The sequence below is a fragment of the Bos javanicus genome, chromosome 11 (genome assembly GCF_032452875.1).
Source record: "Bos javanicus breed banteng chromosome 11, ARS-OSU_banteng_1.0, whole genome shotgun sequence".
Classification (NCBI taxonomy): domain Eukaryota; kingdom Metazoa; phylum Chordata; class Mammalia; order Artiodactyla; family Bovidae; genus Bos; species Bos javanicus.
This window is the reverse complement of record NC_083878.1, coordinates 19,022,158-19,036,951: the sequence shown is the minus strand read 5'-3', so window position 1 is coordinate 19,036,951 and position 14,794 is coordinate 19,022,158. Positions and strand designations below refer to the sequence as shown.

Genomic DNA, 14,794 nt, shown 5'->3' with positions numbered 1-14,794 from the left:
CAATCACAGACAAATCACCGATACTTACCTTAACTAGAGACCATACACATTCCTATCTTAGCAAACCATTTGTATCATCACAATTACTCATGCAACAGATGTAGATGCTAAGTGCCTGGCACTGGGGAGAAAGAGGCTAGACACTGGGTCAAGGAAGGCACCGTGTTAACTCTGCATGTTAACTGTGGACCAGAAGTTGAAAGAAATCAGATGACTTGTCAAAATCATGACTTAGTGACCTGGGAAAGCTGGAGGGGAGGGCCTGGCAGGGAAAAGGGAAGGGCAACTCAGCCGGGGAACAGCATGTAAGCCCCCAGTGTCCAAGCCCAGTCTTTCCAGAAGCAAAGCACAAAGTGCCAGCTCTATGGTGGTCCTATGAATCCCAGCAAGGATGGGTCTGGGCACCCCTGAGTTCTAGAGTAAGCCCAGTCCCACAGGGTTAAGGAGACGTCATGCTACTAAGGCTAAACTGACAGCAGCTTTTCCCCTATCAAGCCAAAGAGAGATTTGTTTGGCCTTCAGAAAGCATTATAGAAATCTAAACTCATTGTGGCCTAGGCAAGTTATGGGTCTGGGTAGATGTGTAATAACAAACGTCAAGGATCCCTGAGGAGCAATTCTATGACGCAGGCAGTGCTTCGTCCCATTGGACACAACAGTTAAACACCTTAAGATCCACTGTGGAGGATCAAACGACATGCCTACCATGGATCCATACCTCGCTGCCTACCTGGCTACATACTGAGGGACACACGTGCCTGTTCAGGACCCAGCCTAGAAAGTGCACAGGCACCCCAGCCTGAGGACCCTCTAAGATTAGGGACTTATCCTGAGGACACCTGCCTTTGGCCCATACGTGGAACTACCAAGTCACAGTAACAGTTCAGTGACTTCTCCACACAAACAGGAGGATCTTAGGGTCCCCTAGCACTTGGGAAACGCAAACTGCATGCCTGAAATTGATTTTTAGATGCACCCACACTGGAGAGAGGAGAAAGCATGACAGACAACAGACCGACCTTGTTGGAAGAGTGCAGCAGCCATCCGCTGTGAGTCTGACTTGGGTTTCGTAGCTGTCCAGGGGGCACACGGTTTGCTGAAAGGAGGGGCACTCCACGGTGCTGCAGTCCACACTGAAAACTGGGGGCAAATAGAGGCACGGGTCACTGTTACGTTCACTTGCACTTACGAGTCCCCAAATGGAAACCCTGGCTCTTTGAATTTTTGTAGTTTCCTTGTTTCCCGAAAACCCTGTCTCGGCACTGGCATTCTCATTTCAGTCAATGTGAGAGAACTATAATATGACTCAAGTTTTCTGTTCAAGAAAAGAAAGGAATAGGACACTGAAGAGTTAAGATGCAGACACAGAGAAAGACGGAGAGTTAGAGCAATGGTGGTTCTGTGATGGTGACGATCAGCCAGAGGTATTTCAGATGGAACAGTTCAAGAGAGGAGCAAGGGATTGTGGGGCTTGAGCATTTAACTAGCAGTTAAAAAAAAAAATCTGACCGATGGTTAGAAACTTTCAAAGAGGCAATCACTCCAGTCCAGACCTATTCACAGACCACAATGCAGTCATAAGAACAAGGATGTTAGAAATGCCATAGAGCAAGGAACAGCTGGGCCATGGCAACAAAACGAATGTGGCAGAGAAGTTGAGTAAATAGTCAAAGATGACTTAGCACAAGCTATAAAGTCAGTCGAGGAATGGTGGGGAGCTGGCAAGAAGAAAGACAGGGGCTGGGTATTTCACTATAAGATGGCTGGCACTTTGATGCATGTATTTATTTAAAAATAACTTTCTGTTTTATGTATGATGATTGTTTTTAAATGTAATACTTTAAAATGACAGCTATATCTGCAAATGAGGATGATGACCTTCTCTGGGGGAATGAAGGAGGCAGCCACAGGACCATAAATTTTAACCCTACTGCCCCTATCAAGCAAATTTTGAAGGAAAAAAAAAGAAGAGGAGAAAAAGCCAGGATCCCTCTCTGAAGGTTCTTATGTACCAGTTAATTATCTGGTCCTCTGACTAGAGGGCAGAAGTCAGACTGCCAGTAGCTCAAAGTAGCAGGTCTGCAGAGCTCATCAGCATAGCCTGTGTGTGTGTGTGGGGGGGTGCGGGGCAGGGCTTGGGGGGGGCGCAGGGGAGGTGGTGGTTGGCTGCTGCTACCCTCTGATGCAAAGCAGCGAGGCTGCTGGGACCACACCTGTGCATACCTGGTTTGCACTCATAGAGGTCACAGCACTCTCCTGGCTTCCCTGAGGCTTTGGACACAAGGATGTTCAGGTATCCTGGCTGGCAGACTTTCCGCAGGCAGCCCGCGGGGTCGCACACACAGCGGCTGGGGAGGGGGCAGCACTCCCCAGGGGGCGCGTAGCCCTCGATCAGAACGGAGTCTTCAGGACAACGTGGAGAGAACTGGACTTCACAGCGGGCCTTGGAGCAATCTGGCTTCTCTTCTGAATGGGAGAGAAAGAGTTTAGCACAGGCCCAAGGGGGCAGCGCGGAGCACTTTCCCCAGAAGTGCTGGCAGTCTTTATGATCTAACTAGCCAAGAGGAGGAGACAGACAGATACCCAGCGAGAACCTCAAATGCAGCTGAGCCTCTCGTGGGACTCTCTCCCGAGACCTGCTCATGACACAGGGCGAGAGGTGGACACTGCCTCTTCCATCATTCCATCCCCCTTCCTTGTGCTGAACAATCCATGTCCAACACATGGACCAGATGAAGAAAGACCAAGGGAAGATATGTATGTGCCATGGAGACTCTGAAAACGGGACTGAACCGCTGACCAACGAAAAGATCTTTAGTTTGAAAGGAGTTTTAAGGGCTGTTCTTTGTGAACAGTGTACATTTAAACACCAAAAACAGACCCACAAATACCTAATGGCTATTTTGGGGTCTGGAGACAAGGTGCATGGCAGTTAACATGGAGGAATTTGACCTCCCTGCTCTGAAATTTGAGGCGATGAAGTACTAAGATGATATGAAAGCTTCAGCAAGATGGATATTGAGCCCAATTCCCATGTCATTTCCCTAAATGACATCTAGAGTGTTTCTATCCCTAGCAGAGGTCCATCAGATGTACCTCGTTCTCCCTTCTCCACTACTGTGTCACCAACCTACTGCTGCACTTCCATTTTAGAGAGTAAATAAATAAGTAAATCAAGCAAAGACAGACTGAGTTTATGAAGCCCCAGACTACAGCTCAGTCTTGGTTTAAGCTTTCAAGAAACCTACAGCAATGTTAGGCCCTGGAGAAAAACCCTGAAATAAACCAAAAGCACATCATCACAGCCCCATGACCTTTGGGGGAAAAGAGTTTGGGACTTGCTGGGGGAAAACACACCACGTGGTACTGGGGTACGTTCATAAACCGTCTTCCCTAGAACAAAACCTGCAAAGAATCACAAAGCTGGGTAAGGTGCAAGAGGTCTCCCAGTTTATCCTTCTAAATGAAAAATTTCAGTCTGTTTTGCAGATAAAGAACCTAAAGCCCTAACATTCAAGTGATCTATCTAAGGTTAGTGGTAAAAATATAGCAAGAATCCAGGCCTCCTCACTTCTAGTCCACTTAGCTCTTTACATTACAAAAGTAGGTCTATTTACAAAATCTAAGTGTCCCTCAGGTCATTTTCAACCTTGATCACTGTATCTTTCATTTTACTGTCCATCTCCCTTGTCTATTTCTTATTTAATCAAAAGAGCATAGTTCTAGTAAATTCATGCATCTTCATATTCATAGTTCTAGTAAATTCATGCAAAGATATTTCTCGAGTGCCTGCTGTTCCAGCAGCCTTGTTTCCACAAGGAAAACAAACACAGATCCCTGCCCTCATATAGTTTACAATGCAGGAGAGAGTGGTATAAAATAATCGGTACAATAAATAAGCAAACTATACAGGAGGAGCAGGTGGTAAGTGCTAGGTGTGTGTGGGGGGAGCAGAGCACAGCAAGGGGGAATCAGAGTGCATGGAAGAAGTGGCGGGGGCGGGGGGCCCAGTTACAATTTGGTTGGAATAGGCATCACTGGGAAGCTGATTTCTGTAAACCTGATTTGAACAGGTTTACAGAAGTGAGGGGTGGGCCATGGAGAAGCATGTCCCAGCAGAGGGCACAGCTATGGTACTTCTGCGTGTCCCAAGAAGAGCAAGAGGCCAGTGTGGCAGCAACAGGATGTACAGAGGATGCATATACCTGATTTCACATCACAACCCTGAGCAACTGCCTTGAGAAGAGAACATAATTAAAAGGAATTCCGTTCCTGGATCCCCATCAGTGTGGGCAGAACAGATCAAAGAGCTGAGGAGGAGAAGGGTGTATGGGAGATGAAGCATGTAAAGTACACTGATGGATGATCTGGCAAATACAAACACATGGTCTCATAATTAATAAGAGGGCTATGACTTTAACTGCAACTAGCACTTAATTTCTACTCTTGTTAATGTGCTGTCATCGACGTATTCTCTATCACATTCTACTACATTCTAATCACGCAAAATATTTGTTACGTATGATCAGACTTCTCAAACATATGCTTCAATACAACCCAACACATTAGATCTTCCTATTTATTCTGCTCTTTAACAGTTCCAACATTGTCACCTACTGGTATATATTTTGCAGCTCAAGCCTTGAGAGATTTACTTAAGACCTGCCTTGGTCACACAGGTGGGATTAAGGTAGACCACCACTAACACTGTCTGAAGCACAGTCTGAAATGACTTAAGAATGTTAAAAATAAGGATTAAATCTTACTAAATGCTTTTTCAACTTTTGTCAAGATTCATATTGACTTTCCCTTTAACTTACTAATATGATCAATTAGTAGATCTCAAACCAGTCTGAGGATAAACCTTCTTTCTAAATACCCAGCTGGATTTGACTTCCCAACATTTTGATATTTCTAGATTAATAAGTTTGTAATACTAGCTCGGAGCTCTCTGTGCGTGTGTGTGCACACATGCTGGCCTCATCCAGTCTTAGTTTTAGAACTTTCTTAATGAAATGTTTATCATTCTACCTCTTTCTCGGCTATAAAGCAGTTCGAGTAACCCAAGATTTATCTATTCTTTGATGTCTTCATACAACTCACTTATGAAACTACCTGAACTCAGAGGAGTTTTTTTTTTTTGTTTGTTTGTTTGTTTAAAGAAGGAAAGAACAGATTTCTTCTTTGGCTACTAGATTATTCAGGTGTTCCACCTCTTTTAGAATTATCTGTACTAACACATACTAGTTAAGAAATATCTCATTCACCTAGATTCTCAAATTCACTTCAGGCTTTATGGACCAAGCTTTCTTTATTTATATGTTCAAGGGTTCTTTGAAGTTTTCAAATCTATTCCTTCTTTGATTTTTAGAACGTTTAACTGGCTTTCCTCTAAATTTAATGATTAATGTTTAGTTCACTTTCTCTTCTATTTTCTCAGAAGTGTGAATAATTTTAATTATGATTTTAATACTTTAGCCAGATGCTGTTTTTGTTTTAATTTCTGATATGTAGTACTTTAATGTAACTCATCATTTCTAATTCCATTTGATCTCCTCTTTAACTAAAGACATTTAAGAACAGTGTTATCAAATTTCAGCATGGGTAGATTGTCTTTGGCTTTCTTTATGAGTTTAATTTATAGTTTCACTGCCCTATTGTCAGAGAATTTAGGCTATACAATCTTCTACTTCTGTTAATTTCTTAAGTTTATCCATTTTTGTTTTTTTGGCAGGGGGGTATGTTTACATGGCTGATGGCCAACTTTAAAATATATGAGTATTCATAAAGGACATATATTTTGTTTATTGAATACAAACCTGCAAATCTATTAAATCAAGCTTAATTATGACCCCCAGCTTACCCAGATCTTACACTTTTTACCTGATTTCCAAGAAGTATCTACAAAAATCTCCCACTATGAACCATCAACTTCTCCTTGTATTTCTAACACTTTTTATTTTTCAAGGCTGTGTTGATAATTTCATGACTAGTGGCATAAGATTCAAGCCTGTTATACTGACTTGGAAAACTGTAAAGTGATGATGCTCTCAAGGAATTTAGATTTCTAAGATACAACTCTTTTATTTTGTAATCATTAATGTTCTTAGCTTTATTCTTTTCTTCTACCTTCTATTCACCTTTCAATAGATTACCTAGAACACTTACTCATCCAGCATCCTTCCCTTCCTCCAACCAGTCGTCTGTCACTTAAACCCAACTATGGTTACCATAGCACCAGGAATTGTCTTTCTAATACCTTCTTTCTCAGCCTGTTTCTAAATAATTCCTGCAGTAGATTTCATTTATTCATTTGTCTCTCCTCCATCTCTAAACTATAGACGCACCATATATTTTTCTATCATTTAGAAGGTGGCTATGTCATTACCTCTGAATTTTAAGTTTTATCCATTTGAACAGAAGCCTCTCTTAACTCTTAATCAACATATAATATTTAACTTAATTAACAAGCTTTTCAGTCTGGTTCCCCTGGCAACACTTTGCAACTGGCATCTTAAAAAAAAGAACGAAAAAAAACTTCCCCAGATACAGAAAAACTAAAGTGACAGTATCACTTACAACAGAGATAATTAGGGAAATAAGCTGGTTTCATCACATTAACATCATATTAATAATCTTCCTTTAAGAGCTGAGTCCTCAAAGTGCTGAGAGTCTCCCAGTATTAAAGTGACATTACAATAATAATGGCAGGTTTCTATCAATCCTCATCACTTTAACCCATGTGCCTGCATCTTGGCTATTTGTAAACTTTCTCCAGGTCCATATGTCAGGAGGAAAAGTACAATCATGATCTACAAGTAGCAAATGCATTCAAGGTTTTATTTTTTTGCTTTAAACACAGATTTAATTAAACCAAAGCCATAAGAAAAATGACTAAATAGAAAAATTTTACTGCCAGATCCTCATTCTATTTAATTTCTGTAGAGTCTCACACATCTGACACTGAAGCCTTCTTCCTTTTTCAAAATCTCTTAAAATGGTCACTTAAAAATAACAGCAGATACTCTGTACACTTATTAATGGAAAACAGGCCACGTGAGTGAATGAAAGTTGCTCAGTCGTGTCCAACTCTTTGCGACCCCATGGGCTATAGCCCACCAGGGTCCTCTGTCCATGGAATTCTTCAGACAAGAATACTGGAGTGGGTTGCCATTTCCTTCCCCAGGGCATCTTCTTGACCCAGGGATGGAACCCCGGTCTCCTGCATTGTAGGCATATTCTTTACCATCTGAGCTACCAGGGAAGCCCTAGGCCACGTAAAATGGACTAGTAAACTGAGACTGGCAACTGCAAAGCCGATGCTTCTGGGCACTCTGCTTTGCTGAAGTCTATCCTGCTTCTCATATATATACAGCATACATGCACACAGGGAACCCGTCATCATTCTGAGACAATCCTTGGGCATTCCTAACTATGGAGATATTTCAAGGGACCCCAAATTTGGATTAAAATAATGTAGTAGGTAGAAGATGGCATTAAGAAGGGAAGAGTCTGGGATCACTGTTTTCCCCACATCTCACTGGTAATCTCATTCCTTTATAATCCAAAGTCCCAGAGTAGCTATGGCATCGATGGAGGGTACCACAGGGGCCACCAGGTGGTCCTGGGAGACACATCTTTGTACCAGTTGAGATGCAATCCATGAATCCTTTTTTAATCCATTCATTCAACACATATTTACTGAGTGACTTCCATGCACCAGGGGTTCTAGGCAGAGGGCTTAGAGCAGGCAATAAAACAAAGTCCTTGCTTGCCTTCCTGGATTTACCATTCCAGAGGAGTTACATAATAAACAGAGAACTACACAGCATCATGCCAGACAGCAACAAATTCTTGGAAGCAGAATTGGCCATCTGGGTATAAAGTACTGGCCAGGTAGGGGAGGTCAGGACATGGCACCTGCACAAAGACCTGGATAAAAGGCGGCGGAAGGTGGGCAAATGTAGGGCCGAGGAGGGGAGGTCCCAGATATAGGAAACAGCAAGAATAAAGGCTCTAAGGCAAGAACAAGCTTACTCTCCATGCAGAAAATATTTATCTCATGATAGTTAAGAAGAAATCTGAATTAGTACACTTCACAAGTAGAAAATACCAGTAAAGACAAGAAAAATATTTTGATGAGTGACAGTTCTTAATAAGGATTCAATTCTCACTGTCAGGCTAGAGCACTGAAAGCAGCATCTGCCCACTGGACACCTTCTCCGGGAGAGGAGGCACGATGCCTTGCCTCGTGCTCACAGCCCTTCACCCTCCCATGTGAAGGAGACAACCTCAGCATCGCTACTTGGCAGATGAGGAGACAGGCACAGAGAGACTAAGAAACTTGGTGGAGGTCACACAGTAAGTGGCAGAGCCTCCCAAGCACAGTCTTCACACTAGTGCACAATGCGGAAAGCAAGAGTAACTTCAACTTTCCTGATATGTGCATGTCTAGTCAATGGCTACAGTTTTGCTCACATGTAGAATGTGAAGGTCACTTGCAAAGGTAAAGAGGTTCAGGGTCTTCGGCTGTGTCCTCATCACTTTCTGGTTGGCCATTCTCCCCATCTCATTTGCTCCTTGGCCGTACAGACATAAAGGAGGGGCTTTCTTACATCCAGCATTATTTTGTTTTGAAAGCTTCTATTACAAATGCAAGAGACATGTCATTCTATGCTTTTAAATCTAGAGACCGACTCCTTTAAAGTTACACTGTGAATTCTTTTCATTCACATTCCATGATTTTATCATAACCTTTTTTGGCAAGCTCTGCAGTGAAGACTTGTTCCACACAATCATAACCCCAAGGGGAAAAAATTAGGCTTGTTGATACAGTCCCAGAAATATTTCATATTTCAGCTCGTTCGGAAACACCAGCTGTACTTTCCCAGCATTTTCTTTCAGAATTTAACAGTGATGGAACCCACGCAGAGCCTTTCCTTGGTGGTTTGTTAAGCATGCCATATTAAATTGTTTTCAAATACCTAATAAAGTTGTACCATAGTGGAATATAAATTAGCCCAATATAAAGAACAATAATTAAATGATCTGTAAGACCACAACATGTGATTCTTAAACTCAGTGGTTCTCAACCCTGGCTGTGCATTAGGCTCACTTACAAAGCTTTTAAGTATGCCACTGTCTTGGAGCCCTTCTCAAATCAATTACATCAGAATTTCTGGGGGAGGAACCTGAGAATTTCTATTTGTTTCAATAGCTCCCTGGGTGAGTCTATCCTGTGATAAGGGTTGAGAATCACGGGATTACTTCTTCCAGCAAAATGAGAATCTTTACAATGGAGTTCTCTATTGACAACAAAGCTTCACCAGAGGCATGTTCAAACATCCTGGCAAATGGCAGCTGGCCAAATGCCAAAGAAGCACGAAGCCGTCCAGATGTCTGCCTGCCACTGAGTGGTCCAGGCTGTATGCTGAGCCCCTGGTACCTCCAGGAGTCTTCCAGACCACACATCTTTTCTAAGCAGGATATTACTGAGCTGAGTTGTAAACGATGCTTTCAATTAGAGCCTGGCTGGGCCTGAAGCACCTGCAACAGTATCAGCTGGGCGCTTGTAAGAGCTCAGAAGCGCCACCGATGCCAGGCCTACTGAGTCTGAATCTGCATTGGAGCAAGATGCCCAGATGCGATCAAGTGCTCTAGATGGGTGGTTCTCTAACAGTGGTCCATGGACCAGCACATCGGCTTTTCCTGGGACCTTGCTGGAGAGGCAATTCTAAGGCCCACATCTTGAGCGTAGGGCCTGAACAAACCCTCTGCTGAACGAAGTCTGTCTGAACAAAACCTCCAGGGGATTCTCACGCGTGCTATCCTTTGAGAACCGCAGTGCTAGAATTCTGATTCTCAACATCAGAAGCCCCTGTGGAACTTTAAAAGGTTCAAAAGCTCAGAATACATCCCAAACCAATTAAGTCAGAATAACTAGAAGTGGGACCCCAGTATCAGTCATTTTAAAAAGTCTCCCAGGTGACTCCAATGTACAGTAAGGATTTATTCACTGTTCTAGCACACACACACACCACTCCCATCCCCTGTTCCATGGACAGAGGAGCCTGGTGGGCTACAGTCCATGGGGTTGCAAAGAGTCGGACACGACTGAGTGACTAACACTTTTTTTTTTATTAGCACACACACAGCACTCCCATCCCTTATTATCCCAGGAGATTCAAAGCCGCTTTCAATCCTAGGAAACGTGAATCAACAATTTCTCTGGAATCCTCCTGAAAGAGGTCAGAGCTTCCTGGGAGGAATGAAAAAAGCTTGGAGAGGTTTCCAGGATCTGTTTCAGGTGGTAGGTGCTGGGGAAGAGGGAGCAGGGACTAGGAGAGAGAGACCCCAAATGGGCCCCATATGCATCTGCCAGGGTTTTAAATCATAGTTTATGGAAGTTTATTAGAGTTGTTGAGTCCAGAGACATTTTATTTCATCATCTGTTAATTCACACCAGGAACATATATTGAATTTACTCCCAGAAGGATTTGCCATTCAAATAATTACATTCATATATTCATATATGCTAACAAGTTTTCAAAATGTAACAATGAATTCATTTTTTCAAAATTCTGGCAATAAAATAACGCCTAAGGAGATCCTAGATAAATGTAAAAGAACTGAAGATTGGTTTCAAAAAGATTAATTTTACCTAATAAACTATATAGCCTTCTCTGAATATTTGTCTCCTTGTTGCCATATACACGAGCCCACAAAAAATGAATGAAAATTATCAGAGAATAAAACAAATGACTAATGAGGAAAGACTTAAATGAACTAAATTTGTACAGTCAGTTCAGCAACATCTTAAGAGGAATCTTCATAACAGCTTGAAAATGTCACACAGGCATAAACATTAGAAATGAAGAACTCTCCAGGGTGGCGTAAATGGAAGGCAACATCCATTATCAAACACAAACAAAGCCTCTATTGTGCTGAGTGGTTCTGAGACTTTTGGGTGGGTCACTTTCCATACTTCAAATTTTCCTCCAGAGGAAAAGGATGCTGCTACTAACTTGGTTGTTGCTTTGTGTAAATGTGACATGGATTTGAGAAAACAGACTAAAATGCCAGATGTTTAAAAGGTGAAATGAAGGATCTGTCTGGTGCGTCCCATCTGTAAAATGAGGCACTGGCCTTTGTGGGCGCCTAATGAACCTACTCCAACCAGAAGCCCTGTGAGCCCTTCCTCTGCAATCAGGTTCCAGGGGCTCTTGGCCTCTGCTTATTTAAGGAAGACCAACAAAAAACTAACTGTGGGATTAAAGGAGAGCCAGTCTTTTTTTTTTTTTTTAAGAACTCTAATATTTGTTATCACTGTAGAGCTTTTGCAGTATAGTAGGAAATGTGATCATATGTGATTTTAAAAATCAAAGAACTGTAAACCAAGGGCTCTGTTAATAATATTGTCAATAATTTCCTGAGTCCCAGAGGTGGTATATGGATCTCAAACATCTTTAGAAGGACTCCAAAGAATATTACGTGCCAACCTAACATCTTCAGAGGTTCCTCAAAGTGACTATATTTATGTGGTTAAAATGATAAATCAACCACAAAAGGCAGATGAATAAAAGACAGCAGAGTCTACAGAACACTGCTGCTGTTCTATCTTTGCTGACAAGAGCAGGCAAATAAGAACAGCAAGCTCTCTGACTGTTCAACTGGTAGTTCTCATGAGAGTTTGCACATTCTGGGGAGAAAAAAAAACACATGTGCCTAAAACTATAGAAACAGTTTTGAAAACATATTTTGGCCATTTATTTTTTCCTTCCTCTTCCTACTTTTCTTATTTCTGTTTTACTGAAGATAAACTACTTGTCTGTATCACTTACTTGTCATTTAACAGTAGTTACTTTTTAATCTTCTTTACATGGGAGTCAGTTAAGCTATGGGTTTACCACTAATGTTTGAGAGCCAGAAAGAACTATGTTCAAATCTTGACTCTTCTACAACTAGCTGTGTGATCTCTCTGGGTCATAATTTCCTCAGGGTTGTTGTAAGTGTCAAGGAGATAAATATTACAAGTGGGCACATCTACTTGCCCAACTAATAGTTCTTATCATCCCCATCACTGATTATTAGAAGAAGTCTGGGCTTTGAGTTAGAATACTCAGTACACCTGTGTATTGAACAGGGCATAAAAATACCTGTTCCACAAGGACTCTTGTGAAACTGTCTAAGATGGCACAGGGAATTCTGCTCAATGTTATGTGGCAACCTGGATGGGAGGGGAGTCTGGGGGAGAACAGATACAGGTGTATGTATGGCTGAGTCCCTTTGCTGTCCCCTGAAGCTACCACAACACTGTCAATTGTTCCAATTGACAATACAAAATACAATATAATACAATACAAAATACAAAATAATAAGAAAAAAAAACTTTACAAGTCTTCTTAGAGACTAAAAGAATGCACACATTCTTTCAAATATAAAATATTATATAAATATAAAAGAATATTTCATATATTTTATATGTATGCATATGTATGTGTATAAACACACACACACAAAACACTAGTAGGCTCTCTGATTAGCTCACTTTCTGTCTCAGTTTGTTTTCAACCTAACGCCCAATATGATGCCTGGGCATAATGAACACAGATAAGATCATTAAATGTTTGCTCTTATTGACAAAGGTAAGTGTTAGTCACTCGGTTGTTTCCAACTCTTTGCGACCCCATGGACAGTAGCTCACCAGGTTTCTCTACCCATGGAATTCTCCAGGCAAGGATCCTGGAGTGGGTTGCCATTCCCTTCTTCAGGGATCTTTCTGACCCAGGGATTGAACTCAGGTCTCCTGCACTACGGGTAGATTCTTTACCATCTGAGCCACTAGGGAAGCTCAGGAAAGACAAAGGTTAAGATGACCATTACACACATAAATATGCTATGTATCACCCCCCACACACATACATACCTTAGCATGCCCAACACACACCGTCATCTTACTGTGCTAAAAGTTGTGCGCAAGTGCTGTTTCTCTGTCAGCTTCGACTACTTTATTCATTCCTTTTTTTGTAAAGGTTACTTATAAAGACTAGTTCCTCACTCTGGAGAGAAGACAGGCAGCTGGCTTATTCATGGAGCTTTCCCTGGAGAGTCTTCCCCAGCTATTTCTGCATTCTGCATGTGTGGATGGGCCCTGCTTCCACAGCGACCTGACTGACAAGACAGCATATGTGGTAACAAGTGACTCCCCCATGCAAAGGCCTCCTGACATTTACCCCGTGCCTTGAAGGAAGGCTCTCCCAGTGGGAAAGACCACCTCTTCACTGCAGACCACCTCTGATGGTCAGCACCTCTCACAGCAGCCTCACTCCCTTCCCACGACTTTCTGTGAAGACTTCTCCACCTCTCTGACCGTTCCTTTGGCTCCAGCTCCAACTTTCTGATCAGACATGCGCCGGGCTGAGCCCCTGCAAGGGCCCCCCGTTTCTATGCCGTCTTTGTATTCTTTGTGTACCCACGGTGTAAACCCTCGTCCACTGCGACGGCACCCGGAGACTACAAATATGTGAGCTGCAGCTGAGCAAAGGGATGTGTTTACTTTCCATCCTGAACTACAACTTGACCTGCAGCAAAAACAAAAATACTGCAATGTGTATTTTTTCCCAGAAATGATAATTATAGTACTCCAAACATTTTTCAAACTTCAACTACCAAAATGGAAAAGGCATCTCAAAAAATAATTTATTAAATAGGCACTTATATTCTTGGTAGCCCTTACATGGAAATTCCACTTTTTTTTCTTCATAGCCATGAAAGGGCTTGGCTCCTGGCTCAAAACCCTCTTCCAGACTAATGTGGGACTCAGCCTGCAGGCTGAGAGGTAAGTGGCTGAAGAGCTTTCCCTCTTCATGTGCAGTCAGCAAGGGGCTATAGCACTTCTTGCCACTTTAAAAGTACCAGCAATGGAAAGGAGCAAAGTCTGTACACTGGGTGATACAAAGGCACGTCTGCACAAGTGGCTGAGGACAGATGTGGAAGCAGGTGGCCCCATTCAGGAGGTACAGTATTTAGACCCCTTTTAGGAGCAGCACATGAATCCCAGCTTATTTTTCTTCCTCTCTCTGAAGAGGATGTTTCCTCACCTCATTCCCCACTTGCGGTTTTTCTGGACAGTAACTCTCATCAGGACAGCCATTGTTACCAACACTCAGCTCTCCCACATTCATTAGAGTCTCATTTAAACATAGTGGAAGGCTTCAGAAACACAGGCTCTGAGCCTCACCTCCAGAGCTGTTGGCTAAGTTCTGCTGGGTTCGGGCCTGAGAATATGCATTTCTGACAAGTTACTGATGCTGCTGTCTGAGTACCAAGCTTTGAGAACCACTGCTGTGGACCATATCTGTTCCCCTCTTGTAAACTCAGCCAAGTTTCCCAGGTGGCTCACTGGTAAAGAAATCGACTGCCAATCAGAAGACTCGGGTTTGGTCCTTGGGTCAGGAAGATCCCCTAGAGAAGGGCATGGCAACCCACTCCAGTATTCCTGCCTGGGAAATCCCATGGACAGAGGAGCCTGGCGGGCTACAGTCCATGGGGTTGCAAAAGAGTTGGACAGGACTCAGCAGCTAAACAGCAACAAAGCTCAGCCTGCCTCTCTCCTGCCCCTAGGCAAAGCTGTCTCTCTACCTTGGTTTCTGTCTCTAAAGGCATGTGGTAGAGCCTGCTTTAGGTACAAAAGGACAGTAAGGCATGCTGGATGAAATTGATGAAACTGAACAACAGAGGTCCTAGCCAATCTCACCAAGTTTCATATTAAATAGCAACTCGCATGGAGCTACCA

At 42.6% G+C, this 14,794-nt stretch overlaps 1 protein-coding gene across 3 annotated transcripts in view; it reads right to left on the bottom strand.

Moving 5' to 3' along the window:
* The window catches only part of CRIM1 (cysteine rich transmembrane BMP regulator 1), a 209,101-nt gene that overhangs the window by 113,341 nt on the left and 80,966 nt on the right, over positions 1 to 14,794 (bottom strand). For all 3 annotated transcript variants that reach the window (XM_061432066.1, XM_061432065.1, XM_061432064.1), the window contains 2 exons: positions 2,224 to 2,466; positions 1,020 to 1,140 (listed from right to left, as the gene is read on the bottom strand). In XM_061432066.1, the coding sequence (XP_061288050.1) occupies positions 1,020 to 1,140; positions 2,224 to 2,466 (364 nt within the window). The remainder of the gene's footprint in view (positions 1 to 1,019; positions 1,141 to 2,223; positions 2,467 to 14,794) is intronic.